At 33.5% G+C, this 20,418-nt stretch overlaps 2 protein-coding genes across 4 annotated transcripts; one reads left to right on the top strand and one right to left on the bottom strand.

Annotated features, from left to right (window-relative positions):
* Nucleotides 1-3,958: 3,958 nt before the first annotated feature.
* On the bottom strand, nucleotides 3,959-6,796 carry LOC105174179 (uncharacterized). Of its 2 annotated transcripts, none has more exons than XM_011096197.3 (10): nucleotides 6,546-6,796; nucleotides 5,813-5,991; nucleotides 5,693-5,730; nucleotides 5,494-5,602; nucleotides 5,380-5,403; nucleotides 5,203-5,271; nucleotides 5,084-5,125; nucleotides 4,850-4,925; nucleotides 4,718-4,769; nucleotides 3,959-4,634 (listed from the first exon to the last, which is right to left on the bottom strand). In XM_011096197.3, exons 1-10 carry the CDS (start codon nucleotides 6,601-6,603, stop codon nucleotides 4,331-4,333), a joined length of 951 nt encoding a protein of 316 aa, XP_011094499.1. In that variant the 5' UTR covers nucleotides 6,604-6,796; the 3' UTR covers nucleotides 3,959-4,330. The 2 variants fall into 2 exon arrangements, with proteins under 2 accessions (XP_011094499.1, XP_011094498.1); XM_011096196.3 differs by having other exon boundaries at nucleotides 4,850-4,940; nucleotides 6,546-6,794.
* Nucleotides 6,797-14,233: 7,437 nt separating this feature from the next.
* On the top strand, nucleotides 14,234-19,646 carry LOC105174180 (putative pectate lyase 12). Of its 2 annotated transcripts, none has more exons than XM_020698115.2 (5): nucleotides 14,234-14,842; nucleotides 15,526-16,243; nucleotides 16,385-16,576; nucleotides 17,072-17,277; nucleotides 17,425-17,873. In XM_020698115.2, the coding sequence occupies exons 1-5, from the start codon at nucleotides 14,703-14,705 to the stop codon at nucleotides 17,489-17,491; spliced, it is 1,323 nt and encodes a 440-aa protein (XP_020553774.1). In that variant the 5' UTR covers nucleotides 14,234-14,702; the 3' UTR covers nucleotides 17,492-17,873. The 2 variants fall into 2 exon arrangements, with proteins under 2 accessions (XP_020553774.1, XP_011094500.1); XM_011096198.3 differs by lacking the exon at nucleotides 17,425-17,873 and adding an exon at nucleotides 19,345-19,646 and having other exon boundaries at nucleotides 14,236-14,842.
* The last annotated feature ends 772 nt before the right edge of the window (nucleotides 19,647-20,418 follow it).

Genomic DNA, 20,418 nt, shown 5'->3' with positions numbered 1-20,418 from the left:
TCTAGGCCTCCTCTGGTGGAGACCTCATCCTCTTCTCTCAGGGGAAGAACCCTCCTCATCAGTATCCTCATCTATCAAGCGACAAGCGACTGTCATGGCCTATCTTAAGCTTCTCTTCAAACCCCTACCAAAACACGGTGGGGCAAGGTCCGCCCTCTCTGAGGTGGCCTCTGAGGGATCATCGCTCAAGAAGGTCTCCTTAAGAAAACGCACAGATTCACTAGACGAAGACATCTTTCAGAAAGAACGAAGAAACTCTAAAAAGAAAAGGAGGAAGAGATACTTACAGAGAAAAATGAAGGGTGGAGGGAGACCCTGGTGCTTTGAAGAGGAACTTTTTGAGGGAGCAGAAGAGGAACTCGAGAGGTTGCTGAGGAAAGGGTTTTTAGCCCACGTCTTTGATAAGTGTTATACTAAAGAGCAGTTACCAAGCGCGTGGAAGGAAGGCCACCGAACGTGCGTGTTGTGAAGGACGCGCCCTTTCGTCATCATTAAAGCCTTCAAGTCAGCCTGCCAAATAGTTGTTGCCTCATTCCCCAATAAGACGAAGGTTGCAGCAGCTAGTTAGATGGACAGACACCATGTTAAAATAGGTAGGTCCTTCCATCCGAAAGATACAAAGACCTCTCATTTAGAGGTAGCCTCCTTCATTATGAACGTAGGCGGGACCCTCCATCCGATGAAACAGAGAATCCTACTCTAAGGATTTAGGAGGCTTCCTTCTTCCTTAGAGTGGCAGGGATTGAATGATGGTTATGGCCCAAGAAGAAACACTAGGCCCAACTCAAGCCCACAAGCACAGGATTATTGCGTTTGGCCCATAAAGGGAGCCTGCCTACTCAAGATCAGCCCAAGAGGAAGGCTCAGCCGAAGGAAGAGCCCCCGCCCTGAAAATTGTCCAAGGATGAGACTCATGAGCTCGGTCCAAGTGGAAGGCCTCGCTTGAAGGTCTGCTGCTCCTTTCCAAGTCTAGCCCGAGTGAAGAAGCTGTCCTCCAGAAGTCGGACTCCTCACCCTAAGAGGACTCCTCGTGAAGCAAGAGTCCTCACAAAGTAGGAGTCCCCCCTCACCCGAAGACTTGCTGCTGAAGAAGTAGATACAAAGGCAGCTTTATCCCGCTTTCACCTTCGAGGACTCTTGCCATAAAGAGACTCCTCTATAAATACAAAGGGCTCCTCTCAGCGGACCACCTGCCACTTTCAAAGAATTATTCCGCTGCTACATTTCTATTCTGGTATTCATATTCTCACTCACGAAATTCTCATTTCTTTCACGATTTCTCATTATAATTTGTTTTTTTATTTATCTATTCTTAAATTCGGAACTAACTTAAGTATCGGAGTGCTAACTTTTTGTTTTGCAGGTCCTCTTTCACAAGAGCTTTCACTCAATTAACCCAAATCCAACCTCAAGATCCAAGAACTTTGGACCTGTGCTAAAATTGCACGCATCAACAAATACCCCTAATAAAATACCTCAGTAATAAACTGCCACAAAGAAATATTTATGTTTTCAAGGAGTAGAAAACAAACATCAAGAAGCCTTATTGTAATTTGCCTTAACTTTATATATACTGCATAAGCATAGAGATGAATGCAAAATATAAATTTAATGGGCTAAGGGAAAATTGACTATCTGCTTATCATATCATTTATTTAATTTAGAATTTATTAGATTTATACCCCTTTTAAAAATATAAAATTATACCTTCTCTAAACAAAAATAAAATTCTACTTACACACTCTTCAAAAGAATTTCATTGACACCTGACCCTAGGAAGGGACGAAAAATATTCACGTTAACAAATAAATTATATAATTTTTTAATTTTGCCCCATATTTAACATTCTTTTATTTTTATATTTTAAGAGGATAAATATAATATATATATATATATGGAGTAAGGTTATTATTATTATTTATTTTTTCTTTATAAATATAAAATTATTACATGGGAATGTTAAATTAGTGGTAAATTAAAAAATTTTCTTATTGTTTTGCTAACATCAATATTGTTCGTGTATACCCTAACGAGAAAGGATGTCAGGCGTAAACAATGAATTTTCAAATAGGGTGCAGATATAACCTTGAAATTTTTTTAGAAAAAAGTATAATTTTATATTTTTAAAAGAGATCTAAATATGATTAACCTTTTTAATCTAATACAAGCTTGATGGGTATTGCCTAAATGCGGTTGGCCCAAGAAGAGATTCCATCTCAAGTCAGGCCCATCAGCCCAAGAGGGAGGCGACCCGTCCAAAAATGTCAGGCACAGCCTAAGAAGGAAGCCCACTATAATAGGTTCAGCCCAAGAGGGGAGCCTGCTAGGTTCAACCCAAGAGGAGAGCCCGCCACACCCAAGTCTGTCCGAAAGAGAAGCCTGTCACACCCAATTAGGCCCAAGAAGGAGGCCCAGTACAAAGGCCTATTGCATCCTCCCAAAGCCAACTCCAGGGAAGGGTGGTGTCCTCAAGAAACTGAACTCCTTAGCCTAAGAGGACTCGTGGCAAAGCAAGAGTCTTCATTAAGAGGGATTCCTTCCTCATCCAAAAACGTGCTATCGAATCAAGAAGAGGATAAGGTCATACCTTATCCCCATATTCCTGCCTTCCTTCTCGGGACTCAGCTCTTCCTGGAGTTCTTGCGAAAGAGGATTCCTCCTCTATAATTATGGGTGGCACCCTTCAACAGAGCCCCTTCAACAATCTGAAAAACTCTCTTGTTGTCTCTCTGCTACTTCTAAACTCGTGTTCTTACTATATATTACTTACAGAATTCTTATTCCTACTTCCATTTCTCATCATAATTCATCTTTATATTTATTCATTTCTAAATCCGAAACTAGCATAATCATCGGACTGCTAACGTGTTGTTTTGCAGGCCCTTTTTTCTCAAGTTCTTTCACTCAATTAGCTTAGACCCAGCATTAGGATCCAAGAACTTTGGACTCGTGCTAAAATCGCTCGCATCAAGGCTAATTATCACTAAATAATCCTATCACGCATTACTATATTTGGATAGATTAATTTGTGTTTGAGAAAATAATGTAGAAAAAGAATATCAAGTAAGGGTAAATTATATTGATATTTCTTGAGGTTAGGCTACATTACACAAAACACACTGTGTTTTATAAAATTACAGTTATATCTCTAAGGCTTATTACTATAATATTTTTTAGGAGGTGTTTGTATGAATTTTCATTTAAATAGGGAGTGAAATTGTAATTACAACTAACTTTTTAAGTTTAGTTATAATTACAAAAAACAGGGAGCGTGTATTTTAGTCTACTCTCATGGGACGTCAATGTAATTTACCTTATATCTAAAGAACTTAAAATTCATTAATATTTTATAAAACATAATTCAAGATAAAAGTAAGTATTTGAAATCTTTTGTGGTGTAATAGGAATTTAAGATACTTACAACTCCATTTGAATTAACCAATTTGGATTTGCGGGAAAGATTTGAAAAAATAATTTTAAACAAATTGATTTGAAATCCATTAATACTAAATGAAATATCGTTAAAAATTAGAATAAAAAGATTTGAAATCCTTCAAATTTAAATTCACCAATAAATCCAAGAAATTTGTTTTTGTAGATTTAAAATCCATAATTTTTAATCCATCATTCCAAATGCAACTCAACTTTAAATCTACCAATCCAAATATAACCTTATAGAATTAGAGGTCTCAGATATGAAGTGCTAGATGAATATCCAAATCTATTTAGGAATTTAAAGAAGCATAACTTTCAAACTACATGTATATGTAACAACAGATGTTATATCTTCACCAAATTCACTTCTTTTTTCTTTTTTTTTTCTTTTTCCCTAATATAAGGAGTATCAGTGCTAGTTCCCAACAAATTAACTTCTTCCTTACGAGGAGATCCAAAAGAGACTATCCACAATTCCAAATTTAGCAAGCCAAAGACAATTATATTCATCCAGACAGCACACTAGATCGAATTTTTCTTCCACAGCTCAACGAAAACAGCGACCAAAATGCTAGGCGTTACATTGCATCCGCAAGAGTTTGCCTGTATGGGCACAGCCACACAAAGGAGAAAGAAGGGTGCTAGGATGGTACATAATTACAGGAACTAATCCTGTTTTGAAACTACTTAGTTATCTAGTGAAACATTCACAAGGGTGTAGTTGATTATACAAAAACAGGTTGGTATGAAATCTTAAAGTATATCAGCACATCAGAAACAAGAGAACAACAAGAACAACAACTGATAGCGTGGGCGTGCCAGGAGGAGAATTTAGTGCATCGTGGCTTGCTACATGCTGTGTTATATCTAAAATGTTAGTCAGGAGTAAAGCATCTCACTCAGTTCTGCGCATTTTGATGTTTATTGGTTTCTCCTTGTAGGATTGAACCTTCTTGGCTGCTAGACGAGATGATCTGAGAGACGGTCTTCCTGACTCTTGAGATTCATGTCTGTGACCAGAACTGCCTTCATTATCTTCAACTTTGACTGATGGATTCTCAGAAGTTGACCCTTTTTCTGCAACAGCTTCATCGAGCTGTGAACATGCAAGAATGCTAGTATCTCTCGCGTCAAACAAATCCTCAACAGGTTTCACTTCTGCAGCTTTAAATCTGGCAGATTGCCTCCTCACAGAAGGCCTGACAAGATGAAAATAAAGGAAATGTCAAAATAAAATTTATGGTTGTTTCATTCCTAGATTGACTGCAAACCAGGAAACCACCTTTTCTTTTCAATCGTCTCCTTTGATTGAACTTGTTCAGAAGAACCCACACCTACCCAAGGTACAAGGAAAACACTTCAGTATAAGAGGATCCTTGTTGTCTAACAAGGTACTGCAAGAATGATAACTCACTGTTGGGCTGCAAACTCCTTCTGGTCTTGTGTGGCTTTTCATCATCCCCACCTTCTTTTCTGGACTGAACTTCCTCCTGGGAGTTCATCAACTTCAGACATAAAATTAGACCAGCCATAGTGAGGATAAAAACTCAAAAATTCAGAAACCCTGGTGCAAGTATAAGCAACACAAACACACAGAGCCCGGGACAGTATGGACAATTGGAGTAAATATTCAAAATCCATCTTATACCTCAGCATCAGCACCTTCCAATGGCCCTGTTCTTCCTTTTTCCTGAGTAACAAATGAGCATAAAGTTAAGCACAACAAACTTTTGATAATTTTAGTTGCTGCTATATTGACATACAGACCTCAGCTCCCAATTTTCTTGCTTTAAGCAGACCACTTTTGCACCCAAGCTCATGCTGCAATACTTTCAACTGAAATAGAGGAAACACGAGAAGGTGTCTTGGTTCGTGATACTCAACATATGTAGTCAAACTATAAACATGGAAAAGAAAATTTCATTCCAGTCTTAATGAACCTACCCGATCTTTACCTGAATTTAATTCCTGAAAATTCAAGAAGCAATGTCAACAAAATGCAATAACAGAATTTCAGAAAATCAACTACTACAGATATAAGTTAAAATAGGAACACACCACAAGCATTTGGGTGTTTGAAAGAGCTAGCTGTTGATTCTGTTCCTGCATCTTAAGCAGATTTACTCTCAATCTGTCTAACTCAATTCCACTCTGTTCAATGATTTTGCTAATACAAAACAATGTTAAGGAACCCCCAAAAAAGTAAGACCTAATCAGAAGCAAGATTTAAGCCTAACTGAAACTCCAAACAGGATACTTTCTCTGTGCCAACATCTTCACCAAAGCCATGTTCTCCTGAACCACATGCAAAATCAAGCTAAAACAGCACAAGAAATAAACCAATCATGAAAATGCTAAGAACTACTAATAACATTACCTTCTGAAGCTGGTCAATGTACTCTTTTGTAGTTGTCTCAATGCATTGTGCTTTCTCCCCTTGAATCAACAATCTTTGATTTTGTGGCAGGTTGCTAATGTCTGCCAGCTTCCTCCTCACTACATTCTGAGCATGCGGCCGAGCTGCCTTCTCAGCTATATCTGGATTTTTGTTCAGAACTGTAAAAAAGCAAATTTAAACCTTACACCTCCAAAACCATAATTTTAGCTGCTCTAGAAGTAATCCCACAAAATATTACCACAAATGAAAATAGGGAACTCAAATTCTACCACCAGTACAAAATTATTCATATTGAAATGCATTCCACATGTAACTGGGAAAATAATGGGGAATACATGAAATTAGCGGACAGTGCTCCAAGTCTGATTATCAAATCCGATAAATGAAACTAACCCCCAAAAAGTTGTTGAATTTGCGAAATTCAAACATCAAAACGAAGCCAATAGACACTCAACATCGAAGCTTCTCAAGAAAAACCTTCTCCTTTTCACCAAGCAGTAGCTCAAATATATATAAAAAGAAGAAAAAAAAAAGAAAAGAAAACCACAGATAAATCGTCATATGAATGCCCAGGCGAAACCCTAGAAAATTAAGTACAAAAAGAAGTCAATAGCTCCGGTTATGCCACAAGAAGAAATTTCCCAATTTTAACAGAATTCGTATTTCAAGCCCTAAAGAGCACTCTGAACGAAATAAAAATATAAACAATTACCTCCTGTTTTTGCAGCATTCACCGAATCAAGAACCACAAGACCTTCCGTCTTCGACATCAACGCTCACCCCAATCCCTCTCTCTCTCTCAACAATGTTTGTCTACTTTCTCTCTCTATAATTGCTGATACATAAATCTGTCTATCGTTTGCGTCTGTACAGACTTCACTCTGCAAGTGTGATTCAAATGAGGGAGGGAAAACAGAAGCAGAGACTCTGAGGCTCGGAGTATACGAACTGCTTCCCCAGGCAAATTCCGGGCCTCCTTCCAGTGGGCCTTGCATATTTTTATAAATACAACTGCACTCGATACGGGCCCATTAAGGAAACATAACTTGGGCTAATAGGCCCAATTTATTACTAAAATTTGGGATAATTGCACCATCCTCCCCTTAAGTTTTTAATTGCATATAAATACATTATAATTTAAATAGTTACATTTTAATACCTTAGATGTTTATTTTCATCCAACAAATGATCTTTTCGTTAGTTAACATTCAGAAATTCATCAATATAAAAAAAAATTAAAATTCAAATTTACCCCCTGATTAATTTATTACAGGTAAAATAAATCTTTTCTAGCATGTGAAATTATAAGGATAATTTGGTCAGAAAATATTTGATTTACCAGCTATTAGTTAGTAATAAGTCAATCAAAACTAATTATAAATTATCATTCTTTTTCATTTTATTTTTTTGCTAATATCAGCAAATTTAATGATTTTTAACTAATAAAGTGATCTATTTTTGTGCAAAAAATAAATTTCCAAAATATTAAATAAAATATCTCAAATTATATGAAATTTATGTGTAATTAGAGCAGATATTAGAAAAAAAAAAAAAAAAAGGTGTACTTATCTCATAAAAATTTTTCATCAAAGTTTTTATATATTTTCATTATTTTGATATTTTGATCTCCTGATTGAGTTTTAACTATTGGTAAGGCGATCATACTTCCTTCACGTAAATTAGAACTTAATTTAGCGGGCGTGTGAATAACTAATTGATTTATTTTCTTTCAGTTATTATTTTTCCCGTCTTGGTGTATTAATAACTAAACGGGTTTTTCCAATGTATAAAATACAAATTTCAATGGCTTCGATTACTATAACCTTTCTGACCAGATCTTTTTCTTTTTTAAGGTGTGTTACTGCGAAATATGAAAGAAATAAGAATTTTTTTTTGCTAAGTGTCAAAAATATAATCAATAAAAAAATTAAATGGATAAAGAAATAATGGGTTCCGTCGTTTCTATGGTTACTCTATGTTTATTTTTCTTCCAATTTATTAAAAAGAAACTGTTATTAAATAAATTATATTAATAGTAGAGTCTGCTAAAAAAATTTGATTGAAAGTTGTAACTTTTTTCTAATTTTTTTAATCAACTTTTTCCTAATATAAAGATATGTAACATAAATATTTATTTATTATTAACAATGATGTGTATCGAATTTCGGCTGCACCACAAGGATGATAGGACTTTTGTAAAAATTCTAAAATTATCCAAGGACTAACCCTGCAAAATAAAGATTAGTATTTTGATGCTTAAGTCAGTAACGTTCTAACTGATAAAAAATAACTATTAATATTATTTGTTGATTTTATTCTTAATTTTGTATCTAATATAAGTGTCTCAAATTATGAGTTAAAAATAACTATTATTTTAGTTATAGATAATTTTAATAAGACATAATTTTCAATCTAAATGAATTGTATAAGAAAAAATATACTTTCATCTAAATTATTAATTATCTCATCAAGTAATATTATTTTATGATCTACGATGAATTATATAATACAGTTCAACTAATATTTTATTTTTTTTAATAAGTAATATCAATTTAGAACATTAATATAGTTTTCAATATAAAGTGAATTGTATAAGACAAAGTATATGTTCATCTAAATTATTAATTTTCTCAACAAGTATCATTTTACGATCTATAATGAATTGTATAGTACAAAAAATACATTCAACTAATATTTTTTTATAAATAATACAGTTTAAATTTAAATACATTAACATAGTTTTTATTCTAAAAGGAATTGTATAAGATGAAGTATGCGCTCATCTAGATTATTAATTTTTTCGTCAAGTAATACCATTTTACAATCTATAATAAATTATATAATACAAATAATACATTCAATTAATATTTTTTTAATAAATAATATCATTTTAAATTTAAATACCTTAACGTATGTTCATCTAAATTAATTTTTCATCAACTATTTTTTTTTTGGTATTTCTTACATAGAGTTGAATATATGCAAAATTATTTAAGGATTTATATATAATAATATAATTTTTTTTATTATTAATACATTATATATGAAGAATAAATAATAAAAGAGTATATAAAATATGGTCCAAGCTGGGTTAGGTCCGATACAGAACTCGTACCCCTACCTAGACCTCGTCGGTCCCAATCTAAGGACCCAGACCTCCCCCCGAACCTGTCAAAAATTAATACCAAACCTGCCCCAAATTTGACAGGTCCAGGTCGAGCCCTTGGAAAATCAGAGCTAATTACCATCACTATCAGTAGAGATATTCTAGGTTTGTGAAGTAGATGTGCCTGTTGGACTATTGAGATGGAGTCTCACCTCCTTGCTCTTGGGCTTCGAAGATTAATCTTTTAGGCGGCATCATCACTCCCCCCACCCCCTTCAGGAGTTGGAGCTTTACTAGTTGGACTGCTAGAGTAGGAAAAGGAACACCCGTGAAATTAGAAACGATAAGTTTCCTATCTGAACTTTCTCGCAAGGGAAGCCTTGTTGGGTTATTTTTACCCTACTCTACTAAGGAGTCGTCTCTGGTGGATATCAGTTTGTGTAATCATGTTAATTTAGGAGATGTGTGCATATTCGCAAGAAGAGTCGGAGTGATCATTGCAAAAAAGATAGGGAAGGGAAGTATACCTAGTAGCACCACAGCCAACACGCGCCCTATGATGTTTGAGAACCTTAAAAAATTAGCATTTTACATCTAAAATTAAAAGTTTTTTGGTTGTATCTGTCCGTTCTTATACCTACCACATTGAGCTCTAAACTTGACCCTTATGCTCCTGACAAAAAGGGATACAAATACCTATTTCTACTCCAATTCATTCACAAATTTTATTATTTACTTACCAAAATGTAAAATAGAAAACTATCGTTTTGATATTTTGTATTATTTAATAGAATTTAAATTTTTATTTATTTTTACTTATCACTTAAAATGTAATTTTTATCAATTCTTTTCTGAAGACAATAATATACTTAATATTTATCCATACTGTATTTCAAGTAATTAATTAAACTTATATAAGTACCAAATAAAAAAAATAAACTTATAAATGTTAAGGGAGTAGAAGAAAGAGACAAATGTGAGAAGGGAGACAGCATGAATCTGAGTACCGCCTAAGCATGTGAGGAAGTCAGTGTACATTACTTTTATGTTTGTACCAAAATAAAAAGGGATTGATTATAATGTGTTGTTTAAAATTTTTTATAATTATAAATATTTATTATTTAAAAAATTATATAAATATTTTTTAAAATTAACGATTATTTAACAAATACCCTCTTACAATGGGATGTCATAAAGAGGTATTTGTTAGACCATCATTAATTTTAAACAAGTATTTGTGATTTTTTAAATAATGATGAGTATTCATAATTAGGGTAATTACACTCTCCTCTCTAAGGTTTGGTGTAATTACATACAAACCTTCAATGATTTGAAAAATTACGTCTAATACCCCTGATGTTTGCTTTCGTCTAACAAATAAGTCCCTCCATTAGTCAAAATTCACTGAATTTGCTGATATTAACTAAAGAAAAAAAATGAATGAAAATTAATATTTACCGTTGATTGACTTATTGCAATTCAAATAATTCTTTTCAGACTAAACTACTCTTATAACAATGAAGATGTATGAGGATAATTTGGTCATAGAAGATTTATTTCACCTGTAATAAGTCAATCGAGAGTAAATATTATTTTTTTGAATTTTTTTTATTAATAATAATTTCGATGAATTTGATTAACGGAGTGACTTATTTGTTAGACGAAAGCACACCTCGAAGATATTAGATGAAATTTTCTACTATAAGAGGTCTAGTTGTAATTATACCATACTTCAGGGGAGCAGAGTGCAATTATCCTTATTTATAAGTATAGTAAGGAATAATTACACTTCCCTCCCCTAAGATTTGGTATAATTATACATAGACCCCTTATGATTTGAAAAATTGCATCCAACACCCCTGAGGCTTGCTTCCGTCTAATAAATTAATCCTTCTGTTAGCCAAAATTCTTCAAATTTGTTGATATTAATAAAAATAATAATATTTTGCATTAAAATTGACTTATTACTAACTTATAGTAGGTCAAATATATCTTTTTATGATCAAATTATCTTCATATACGTCTTCACCCATTAATGCATGTGATGAGGTATATTTTCACCATTATAAGGGTAATTTAGTTCGAAAAAAATTGTTTGACCTACAATAAGTCAGTTTTAAGTTAATCAAGGCTAAATAACAATTTTCATTCAGTTTTTCATTAATATCAACAAATTCAGTGAATTTTAACTAAAGTAGAGACTTATTTATCAGATGAAAGCAAATCTTTATGATTCTAAATGTAATTTTTCAAACCATAGGGGTCTACATTTAATTATACTAATTTTCAAAGGAGTAAAATGTAATTATCCCTTATAATTATAGTAAATTTTATAAGAGTCCAATGTAGTTTTAATAAAAAAAAAAAAAGTATTTATTTTACCAAGGATAAAAGAAAAGAAATTAATGGTGATGGTAGGTAGTGGGCCTCAAAAGGGAAAAAATTTTGCACTTTCTTTATTGAGTTCCTGATGTCCTTTTCACCAGGAAAAGTGAGAAAAGCACGCAAGTCCGTGAAAAAACAACTAATATATTATATTTATTATTTTTTATTTCATTTGGTATATTATATAGAGTGATATGTCACGTAATAATTTAATTTTTTAATTTTTTTCAATAAGTATAAATTTCATTAAGTAAAGGGTATAATCGTACAGTACAATAATATTCAAAGTGTGGGTTCTCCCTCAATAGGCCAAGGGATACGCCATATTCTATAAATCGCATTATAACTAACAGAAGGAGGTAATGTAGCACTAAGAATCTTCTGCCGAACATCCACTAGAATAAGGAAAGCTAACGCGTCAGTCGTCCAATCCGTCTGCTCAAATCTCCGTAGGTTGTGTTCCTGCATATATGATAGACACAAGAATTAGGTTTTTATATTTGATTGAGTGAATTATGATAACATATAAAAAAAAACAGTAAGTGTAACATTTTTAAAATAATTTTATCTGAATCATATAATATGTGATAGTTACCCAGAAAAATATAAGTTCTCTCATTATTTATTGAATAAAAATATATCAAATCATGGCTATAATAATCTTTTTTTTATTATTTTTTTTTTCAAAATTCATATAAGCAAAAAACCCAATCTTATTCAATTTTCATGTAATGTCACTTTCAATTATCCCACAAAGTTGTGGTTGGTTTAACAGGTTCATGTACTTCATTATAAAAAATGGGGTTTGATGTAATTTATCTTTATATAATTTGTAAATGAGCCAATTATCCCATATGAAAAAATAATACCAAATTATTTTTCCTGTATTTTTTAAAATAAACCAATTTACCTCCCTGTTTAAGGAGGTAAAATACTTTATTTTGAATAATACAGGGAAGTAAATTGATGTATTTTTTAAAGGTAAAATATTTTTGATCCTGTAACTTTAGTTCATTGACACTTTTGGTCATGTAACTTACTTTATTTGCACATTTAGTCATTTTTGACGAATTTAGTCCTGAACATTTCACATTTGGTCTTTTTTTTTTTTTGACAAATTTAGTCCTGTATTGACAATTTTGGTCCTAACGACTTATAATCACACGACCAAAAATGATATTTATTACAGTGTGAAGGGGACCAAAATTATCAACACAAGACTAAATTTATAAAAAATGGACCAAATGCAAGATGTTCAAGACTAAATTCGTAAAAAAATGACTAAATGTGTACATAGAGTAAGTTATAGGATCAAAAGTGTGAACAACCTAAAGTTGGAGGACAACAAACGTAATTTGTTGATATTACCAAAAAAAAAAATCTATATTTACCCCAAATTGATTTAATGAAGGTCAAATAAATATTTTTATAACCAAATTACCCTCATATGTTTTCAAGCATTAATGCATGTGATGAGGTATATCTTCACCGTTTAGAAGGGTAGTTTAGTCAAAAAAATTTATTTGACTTGTAATAAGTCAATCGAGCGTACATATCAATGTTCATTTAGTTTTTTGTTAATATTGATAAATTCAGTAGACTTTGATTAACGGTGGGACTTATTTATTAGATGGAAGCAAACTTCAAAAATGCTAGATATAATTTTCCAAACTATAGAGGATCTATGTATAATTCTACTAAATCTCAAAGGAGGAAAGTGTAATTATCCATTAAATATGTAACTCAATGGATCATTAAGTCCTTTTTGCTATTTATGTTATCTATTTTAGTGGTCACTGAATTTTGATTGATAAATAAAAATCTTTGTATGTGATGAACTAATACAACAATTAAATCTTAATATTTAAAATAGTTCTGATTTTAAGAATTTTAAATCTAAGCTTTATATATATATATGTGTGTGTTACTACATAATAATATAATAAATAGATAATTGATAAAATATCAACTATTAGATCTAAAAATTATACTGGTTAAAGACCTAGATTTTAAATTTTAAAATTTAAATTTATCTATATATCATAATATATAAAATAATAATATTAACAAAGATACTCTAAAATACTCTTATATTTGTAAGGCGGTGAACAAAATATATATATACAAAGTCAAAAAATATAATTATAATAAAATATTATTCCAAATTATTGATATTGAAAAAAAGCAGTTGTTGACTAATGAAAAAATTAACTATATTGTCAATAATTTATACGAAATGCTGAATCAGACATAAAATTTAAATTTACGCCTTTTTTAAATTACTGAACTTAGTATTTTCATATAAATAATAATGAAATGCATACAATTATATACAAGAATTCTTAAAAAGAGTATACGTATAATTTTAAATATTTCTTTTTGAAGAAAAATATAATTTTGTATTTTTAGACTCTCGAGCAGTTTAAGTGTAATTAGTCCATATTAATAATAAAAAATAGAACAAAAAATATTATTAATTTTTTTCGGTAAATATAATTTTTATAAATAGAAAAAACTATATTACAATGATTATAAATCAGATAGTATTTTTCTCGACAGGAAAAGAATACGCCACAATTTATAAAGTATAAAAAAAAATATTATTAATTACCAAAACCGATAATGAAGGGGGGGGAGGGTACAAGGGTAGGATGACCCATTTTTTTTCTGCAAAAAGGAATCTTTTTTACAACCCATAATCAGAACCTAAAATCCAAATAAAATTATTCAATCAGAAATAATTATTAAAATAAAAAAATAGAAAAAAGAAGTGGGTCCTCATTGGATAAGCCAACTCTCTCTCGTGCAGTCCCTTTCTCTCTCCTCGTAAATCTATTATGTAGCTGACCTCTCTCTCTTCTCCTCCTTTTTTTACTGTTTTCAGACTTGTCCTCAATGGAGTATTTGTTATTTTATTATCTTTCGTCACACAGTTGTTTCACTTTCCCCACTCTTAGCTAGCAAGGTGGGAATGTGAAGTGTCTGAGCAGGCTGCATACAGAAGAATGTAATTAGAGAGAGAGAGAGAGAGAGAGACAGCCTATTATCCTTCTCTCTCCTCCCTCTCTCTCACACATACTCACTCACAGAGAGAGAGAGAGAGATGGAGCCTTCCCAGATCCCTTTCTCTCTTTCATGTTGAAATACACAAAAGAAACACCTCCAAGAAAGCATTTTTGTTTATACCTTGGATTAGTTCCTAGCTAGTAACAAACTAACGCCAATTGTTTATGTGGAAAATCTTGTCATTATTGATGTGAACAATCATCAGCTTCCCTGAATCCGCGTCCGAGAACCACAATACATCTCTTCCTTCTGTTGCTGACCAAAAATAGCAACATCAAATCATATTCTCCCAAGCTCATTGTGGTTCTAAGGATGCTTCCTCAGAACTGCATTCTCTTGTTTTGCCTCTTCTTCATCTCTCTCTCTTCTTTTGTTGGAGCAACTGGTGTCTTGAATCTCACACTTCCTCATCAGCACCCCGACCCTGAATCTGTGGCCCAAGAAGTCAAAAGGTACATATGAGTTCATTGTTGTGTTGCATTTTTCCTCAGAAAAGAAATGAAAAGCCCATCTGGGTTTTTGCTCATTAGACCATTTTTGTCATTTTTTAAAGATATCTGTGTTTAAGCAGGGAAAGATTGGAAAATTCCATCTGGGTTTTTGGTCTTTCAGAGTTTTCAGAAGTTGGGTTTTCTTGTTTTGTCACTTGGAGTTTGGGTTTTGCTTCTGCATTAGGAAACTTGGACTTCCCATCTCTCTGATTTTTAGTATAACAACACTTTCAGTATCTATTTCATTTTCTTCTTACTCTGCTACTATGGTTCTTATATTCTTCTTGGATTTAATGCTGTGAAAAAAATTGGGATTTGATATTTGTAGCATTTCAAGATCTCTGCCTCATTTAATTCGTATAAATATTTTACCTTGTTTCTCTAGGGTTTTCCCTGTTTTCTCATGGTGTTTCTTCCACATTGATAGCCATTGCTGCACTTCATTTCTCATCTCTTTCTTACTCATATATGAGTTATTGCTTTTCCATTTTCCTCATTTTCAAGTGACTATTCACATTTGTTGATTCTCTTCCTTTTGGCCACAATTTCAAGATTACATTTTTGCTACCATCATTTTTTCACCTATAAAATATAAAGGCATGTCTTTTGCTCACACAGTCTCATATTTTGATGCATTTTCACAGGAAAGTGAATGCATCCATATCTAAAAGGCGCCAACTTCTTGCCACCCCTGTAATCAGTGCCCAGTCTCAATGCCTGACAGGCAACCCCATAGACGACTGTTGGCGCTGTGACCCCAACTGGGCTTCCAACCGCCAGCACCTAGCCGATTGTGCCATTGGCTTTGGCAAGGCAGCAATGGGTGGTAAAGGAGGTCAATTCTATGTCATTACTGATTCGTCAGATCACGATACGGTGAACCCCACCCCTGGCACCCTTCGCCATGCAGTCATCCAAGATGAGCCCCTCTGGATCGTTTTCAAGTATAACATGGTTATCAAGCTTAAGCATGAGTTGATTGTGAACAGCTATAAAACTATCGATGGCCGTGGAGCCAACGTGCAGATAACTGGAAACGGCTGCATTACTTTGCAATATGTCAGCAATGTTATCATCCACAATGTGCATGTGTATAATTGTATGCCATCTGGCAATACTAATATAAGGTCAAGTCCTACACATATTGGATGGAGAGGTAAATCAGATGGCGATGGTATATCGATCTTTGGTTCCAGGAATATATGGATTGATCATTGTGCTTTGTCGCATTGTACTGATGGCTTGGTGGACGCTATTATGGGGTCTACGGCTATCACAATATCCAATAACTACTTTTCTCACCACGATGAGGTTATGCTTCTTGGACATGACGACAAGTATTTGCCAGACTCAGGAATGCAGGTTAGCTCTTTCAACTAGCTGAACTGTTTCTCTCCTCAAATATGCAATCTGAACTGTTGTTGAAAAGTGTTTTTATGTCTAGCTTGATCTTAGTATTCATGCTAGTTAGTCTTATAATGTGATGATGTCTTGATGAAATAGGTGACAATAGCTTTTAATCGCTTCGGCGAGGGGCTGGTGCAGAGGATGCCAAGGTGCCGGAGGGGTTACATGCATGTCGTGAACAATGATTTTTTTGAATGGAAAATGTATGCAATTGGAGGAAGTGCTAGCCCCACCATCAATAGTGAGGGCAATCGTTATACTGCACCAGCTGATCCTAGCGCTAAGGAGGTAAACCTGATGTTCTTTGTTATATTTCTTGCTGTGTGTTTTTGTGTTATTGAACTGACAATGGGCCAAGAAGAAAAAGTTGGCCTAATCGTGGTAGCATTGATGCCGAGTATGTGCCACCAATAGTTTGTCCTCTCGAAGTAATTCCTTTGTTTGCGATTGGGAAAGCAATTATGCACGCTTTTCTTAAAGTGTAATAGTATTATTTCTTTGGTAAATAATATGAAACAAGAAAGACACTTGCTAGCATAGGCTGGCAAAGCATATCTTAGGGCAGTGATATTCGCTCGTTTGTTAATCATCAAGAGTCCAAAAGAATTCAAAACCATTATCCACATCAAAATTTGGGTTTATATGCAAATGGAAAAACTAAATTGTCATAAAAATCTTGATCATTGTTATATTCACGATCATAATTACTATCACAATGTACTTACAACATAACATTGCAATTCTCTGATAAGCATACAAAATTCTTTGGCTTTCTTACAACAGGTGACAAAGCGCGAGGACACAAATGAGGGGGAGTGGTCCGACTGGAACTGGAGGTCGGACGGGGACATAATGGTAAATGGTGCATTCTTTGTGCCATCCGGTGAAGGGCTCAGCATGCAGTATGCCAAAGCATCCAGTGTTGAGCCCAAATCTGCTACCCTCATCGACCAACTGACCATGAACGCTGGTGTTCTTGGTGGCCCCAGGTATGCACACACGCATGCTTAATAGCTCATTTGCATAGTTCACCCACGAATATTTGCATCAATCATGACCCTGAGCATTGAGTATTTGCATAACTGAAAACCTGTAAATGATGCATGATTGTCACACCCGGTGGATCTTTTTTGCAGCCGTTCTTCTTACAATAGTACGCTGTCCTTCCATTTGATTCAAAATGGCTCCGTCAAGGAAAAGTAGCATCGTATACTCGCATGCTTGACCTCATATTTGTTGTGCACATAATGTTGATATCGAGTTGTCTACTCCATAAGCATTTTTTCAAAACGTTTCTTTGTTTGAATTAATTTTCATCTACTCTTTTATTTTATTCACAGTTTCAAAACTTTAGTTCTGTCCTGATTTTTAGTAGTTCCAGCTGTAATGCTTTTAAGTCACATAAACTGCAACAGTTTAGAGTTGTGTTTAAGGATGCTTTTAGTACTGCTTTTAGCTGTTTAGGAAGTGTATTTTTCATATTGTGAGCAGCTGTTTATATGTCTAGAAATAGGCAACAGTGTAGGGAACACTCCATAGGTTGAAGGGGGTGTTTGCAATACTTTTAACTTTTAGTCTTTATCAACTTTTTGTTGAAAAAAGTATTTTATGTTTACAACTTACACTTTTGAATTACTTAAATTAAGTTCATTTAAGTAAAGAGATGCAATCTTCTCCCTCCCAACTTTTGCAGCTTATTCGTAAAACTATCCATCTAAGTATTTCTCCTCAAACCTCAGCTTTTCTTTTTGAATGAAACTTTTATTTTCAAACACTCTCGATTTTTTATTACAGCTAAATTACAACTTTTCCTATAACTTAATACCACCACAAAAGCCGACTAGAACTTCTATTTCAAATTATGTTGCACCTTTTATTTTATTTAACACGTACACGTCATGTGTATAAAAATTACGTCATATTTTTTATTCAGGTAAAGATTTTTATACGTGTAATGTACCGTATATATATATATATTAAATGAAATAGAATATACAACAAGATTTGGAATTGAAAATCCACTCCGAAGCTAATGAGGGCTTAGAAATATTTTCAACTCTTTAAAGATGAAGATATCAATAAACAAATAAATAAAACCCAAATATGTGAATTATCTAATCTATGCTTTCCAGCCCATGGAAGTGGGGTCCATTCACTTTTTGGACCACTTGGGAACAGCTTCTTGCCAGTGGGGTGTGCTGGAAAATAGGGTTTCCCCTGGCCCATTTGATGGCTTTTGTGTTCTTGGAGGTAGAATGACCTTATTGCCCTTGTATAATTAGTGAGTTTTTATTGTGTCCTGCATCTCTTTCTGGGTTCGAATCTCACCAGAACAGTTGTTGTGCATTAGACTATACTAGTTCTAAAGGGACGATAGTCGAGACGTGCGCTGGGGTTCAACATGTGCCAATGAACAAAAACCCTAGAGATGGTGATAGGCGAATGCATGAGAGAAATATTACGTCTATGATAAACGAAAACTAGCTGTCACCCTTTTTGTATGTTTTTTTCATCTTATTGTCGTGATAAATCGATCATTGTTTCGACTTAATTCATGCATCAAACTTGGAGTTGTTGATTTGGATTTATCTCAACCACTGAAATGGAATCATCATATTGCATCAAACTACCACAAGGAGTCATAAGATTGGATGTGACCACACCAAATTGATACCAAGATTGGATAGAAATAATGAACCTATGTGTTCCCTATCTCTCCCCACTATCATCTCTTTTTAGTTTTCATAGGTATTGCCCCTTGTAATTTGAGTACATATCTCCTACAAGACCTATAATTCGCATAAGGTTTCGATTTTTGCCGGACAGTCACAATCATTCATGTACCATAAATTTAACTGTTCTTAGTTGAATTTTATTAAAAATATCAAAATAAAGAGAAAATTATGTTGCCCTTGCGGACGACTAATGATGTTATACTGACTATTTCCCTTCTGCATGAACAATCAATCCATGGATTTTAGATGCATGCTATGCGATTCAATGTGATGGAGCAAGCGTTTCTAACTCTCTAACTCGATATATTGATTTGAATGCAGGGACAACAGCATCAGCATGTCATCCGGGGGTGGGACGACCTCCACCGGAGCAAGTGGCGGCAGCAGTGGTGGTGGTAGTCGCGGGGATGGTGACTACTTCGGAATGATATTTGCAGGGGGGGCTGCCGTAAAAGAGACATCACCACCAAACGCTGTGTTTTTGTCTTTCCTAATTATTCTAATCTTGTATGTTACTACCAACCATGGCGATGCGGATGGTGGTGGCTTGAATGATTGATTGCCCTTACCCTTATTCCTTCTATGGCTATTAAAGAAACTGGAAAAAGGAAAATGTTAGGAAATTTTGGTCTAAATCCTAACCAATCAGGGAAGGTCCAATTGTGTTGTATGATGGTAATTGGTGGGCCTAATCTATAACTTGATGACCCACTTTTGAGCATAGAAACAATCATTAGACAATCATCAAATTTATAAAAAAGATTCTGCTTTTATACTGAGAAAAGATTATAGTGAAAAGTGTTTGGAAAAAAACAAATAGGAAAATAGAGAAAAACTCAAAATATGTACAATTTTATAAGCAAGTTGCCAAAGCTGATGCATTTGATTTTAGTAGATTTACTTCAAACGGATCAAAAACAGTAGATCACAAATCTTATTTTAACTCATTTATAACAGAAAAAGCTTATGAATCCTACGTTCATCCACCAAATAACTTCACCAGTCCAAAGTTCTTAAATAATTTCACTGTTATGGAAATCCCTGTTAATTAATTCTGGCAAAAAAAGTCGTTATTTTAGGCAATCCCCAAATGCCATTTCTATTTAGGATAAATTGCGACCACTTTTGAAATTTAACATACCCCTCATTGTTTAAAAAATTATTAATACTCTTTAATTTTAACGGCGTCTAACGACTAATTCATTTTGTTAATCTCCATTAGATTTCCATTCATTTTTTATGATAAACTGACCAAAATATTCTTATAAACTAAAAATTATTTATTTATTTCATAAAATTTTCTTATTTTTTAATGACTAAGTGGATAATTTTTAAAATTCTTTCATCCACCCCAGCCAATTTTTTTTACAAATTTAAACTTTTTTTCAAAAAAAA

Source organism: Sesamum indicum, linkage group LG4 (assembly GCF_026168435.1).
Source record: "Sesamum indicum cultivar Baizhima isolate 11 linkage group LG4, ASM2616843v1, whole genome shotgun sequence".
In the NCBI taxonomy this organism is placed as follows: domain Eukaryota; kingdom Viridiplantae; phylum Streptophyta; class Magnoliopsida; order Lamiales; family Pedaliaceae; genus Sesamum; species Sesamum indicum.
Note: the sequence above shows the minus strand (reverse complement) of the source record. Positions and strands in the feature narration are given on the sequence as shown.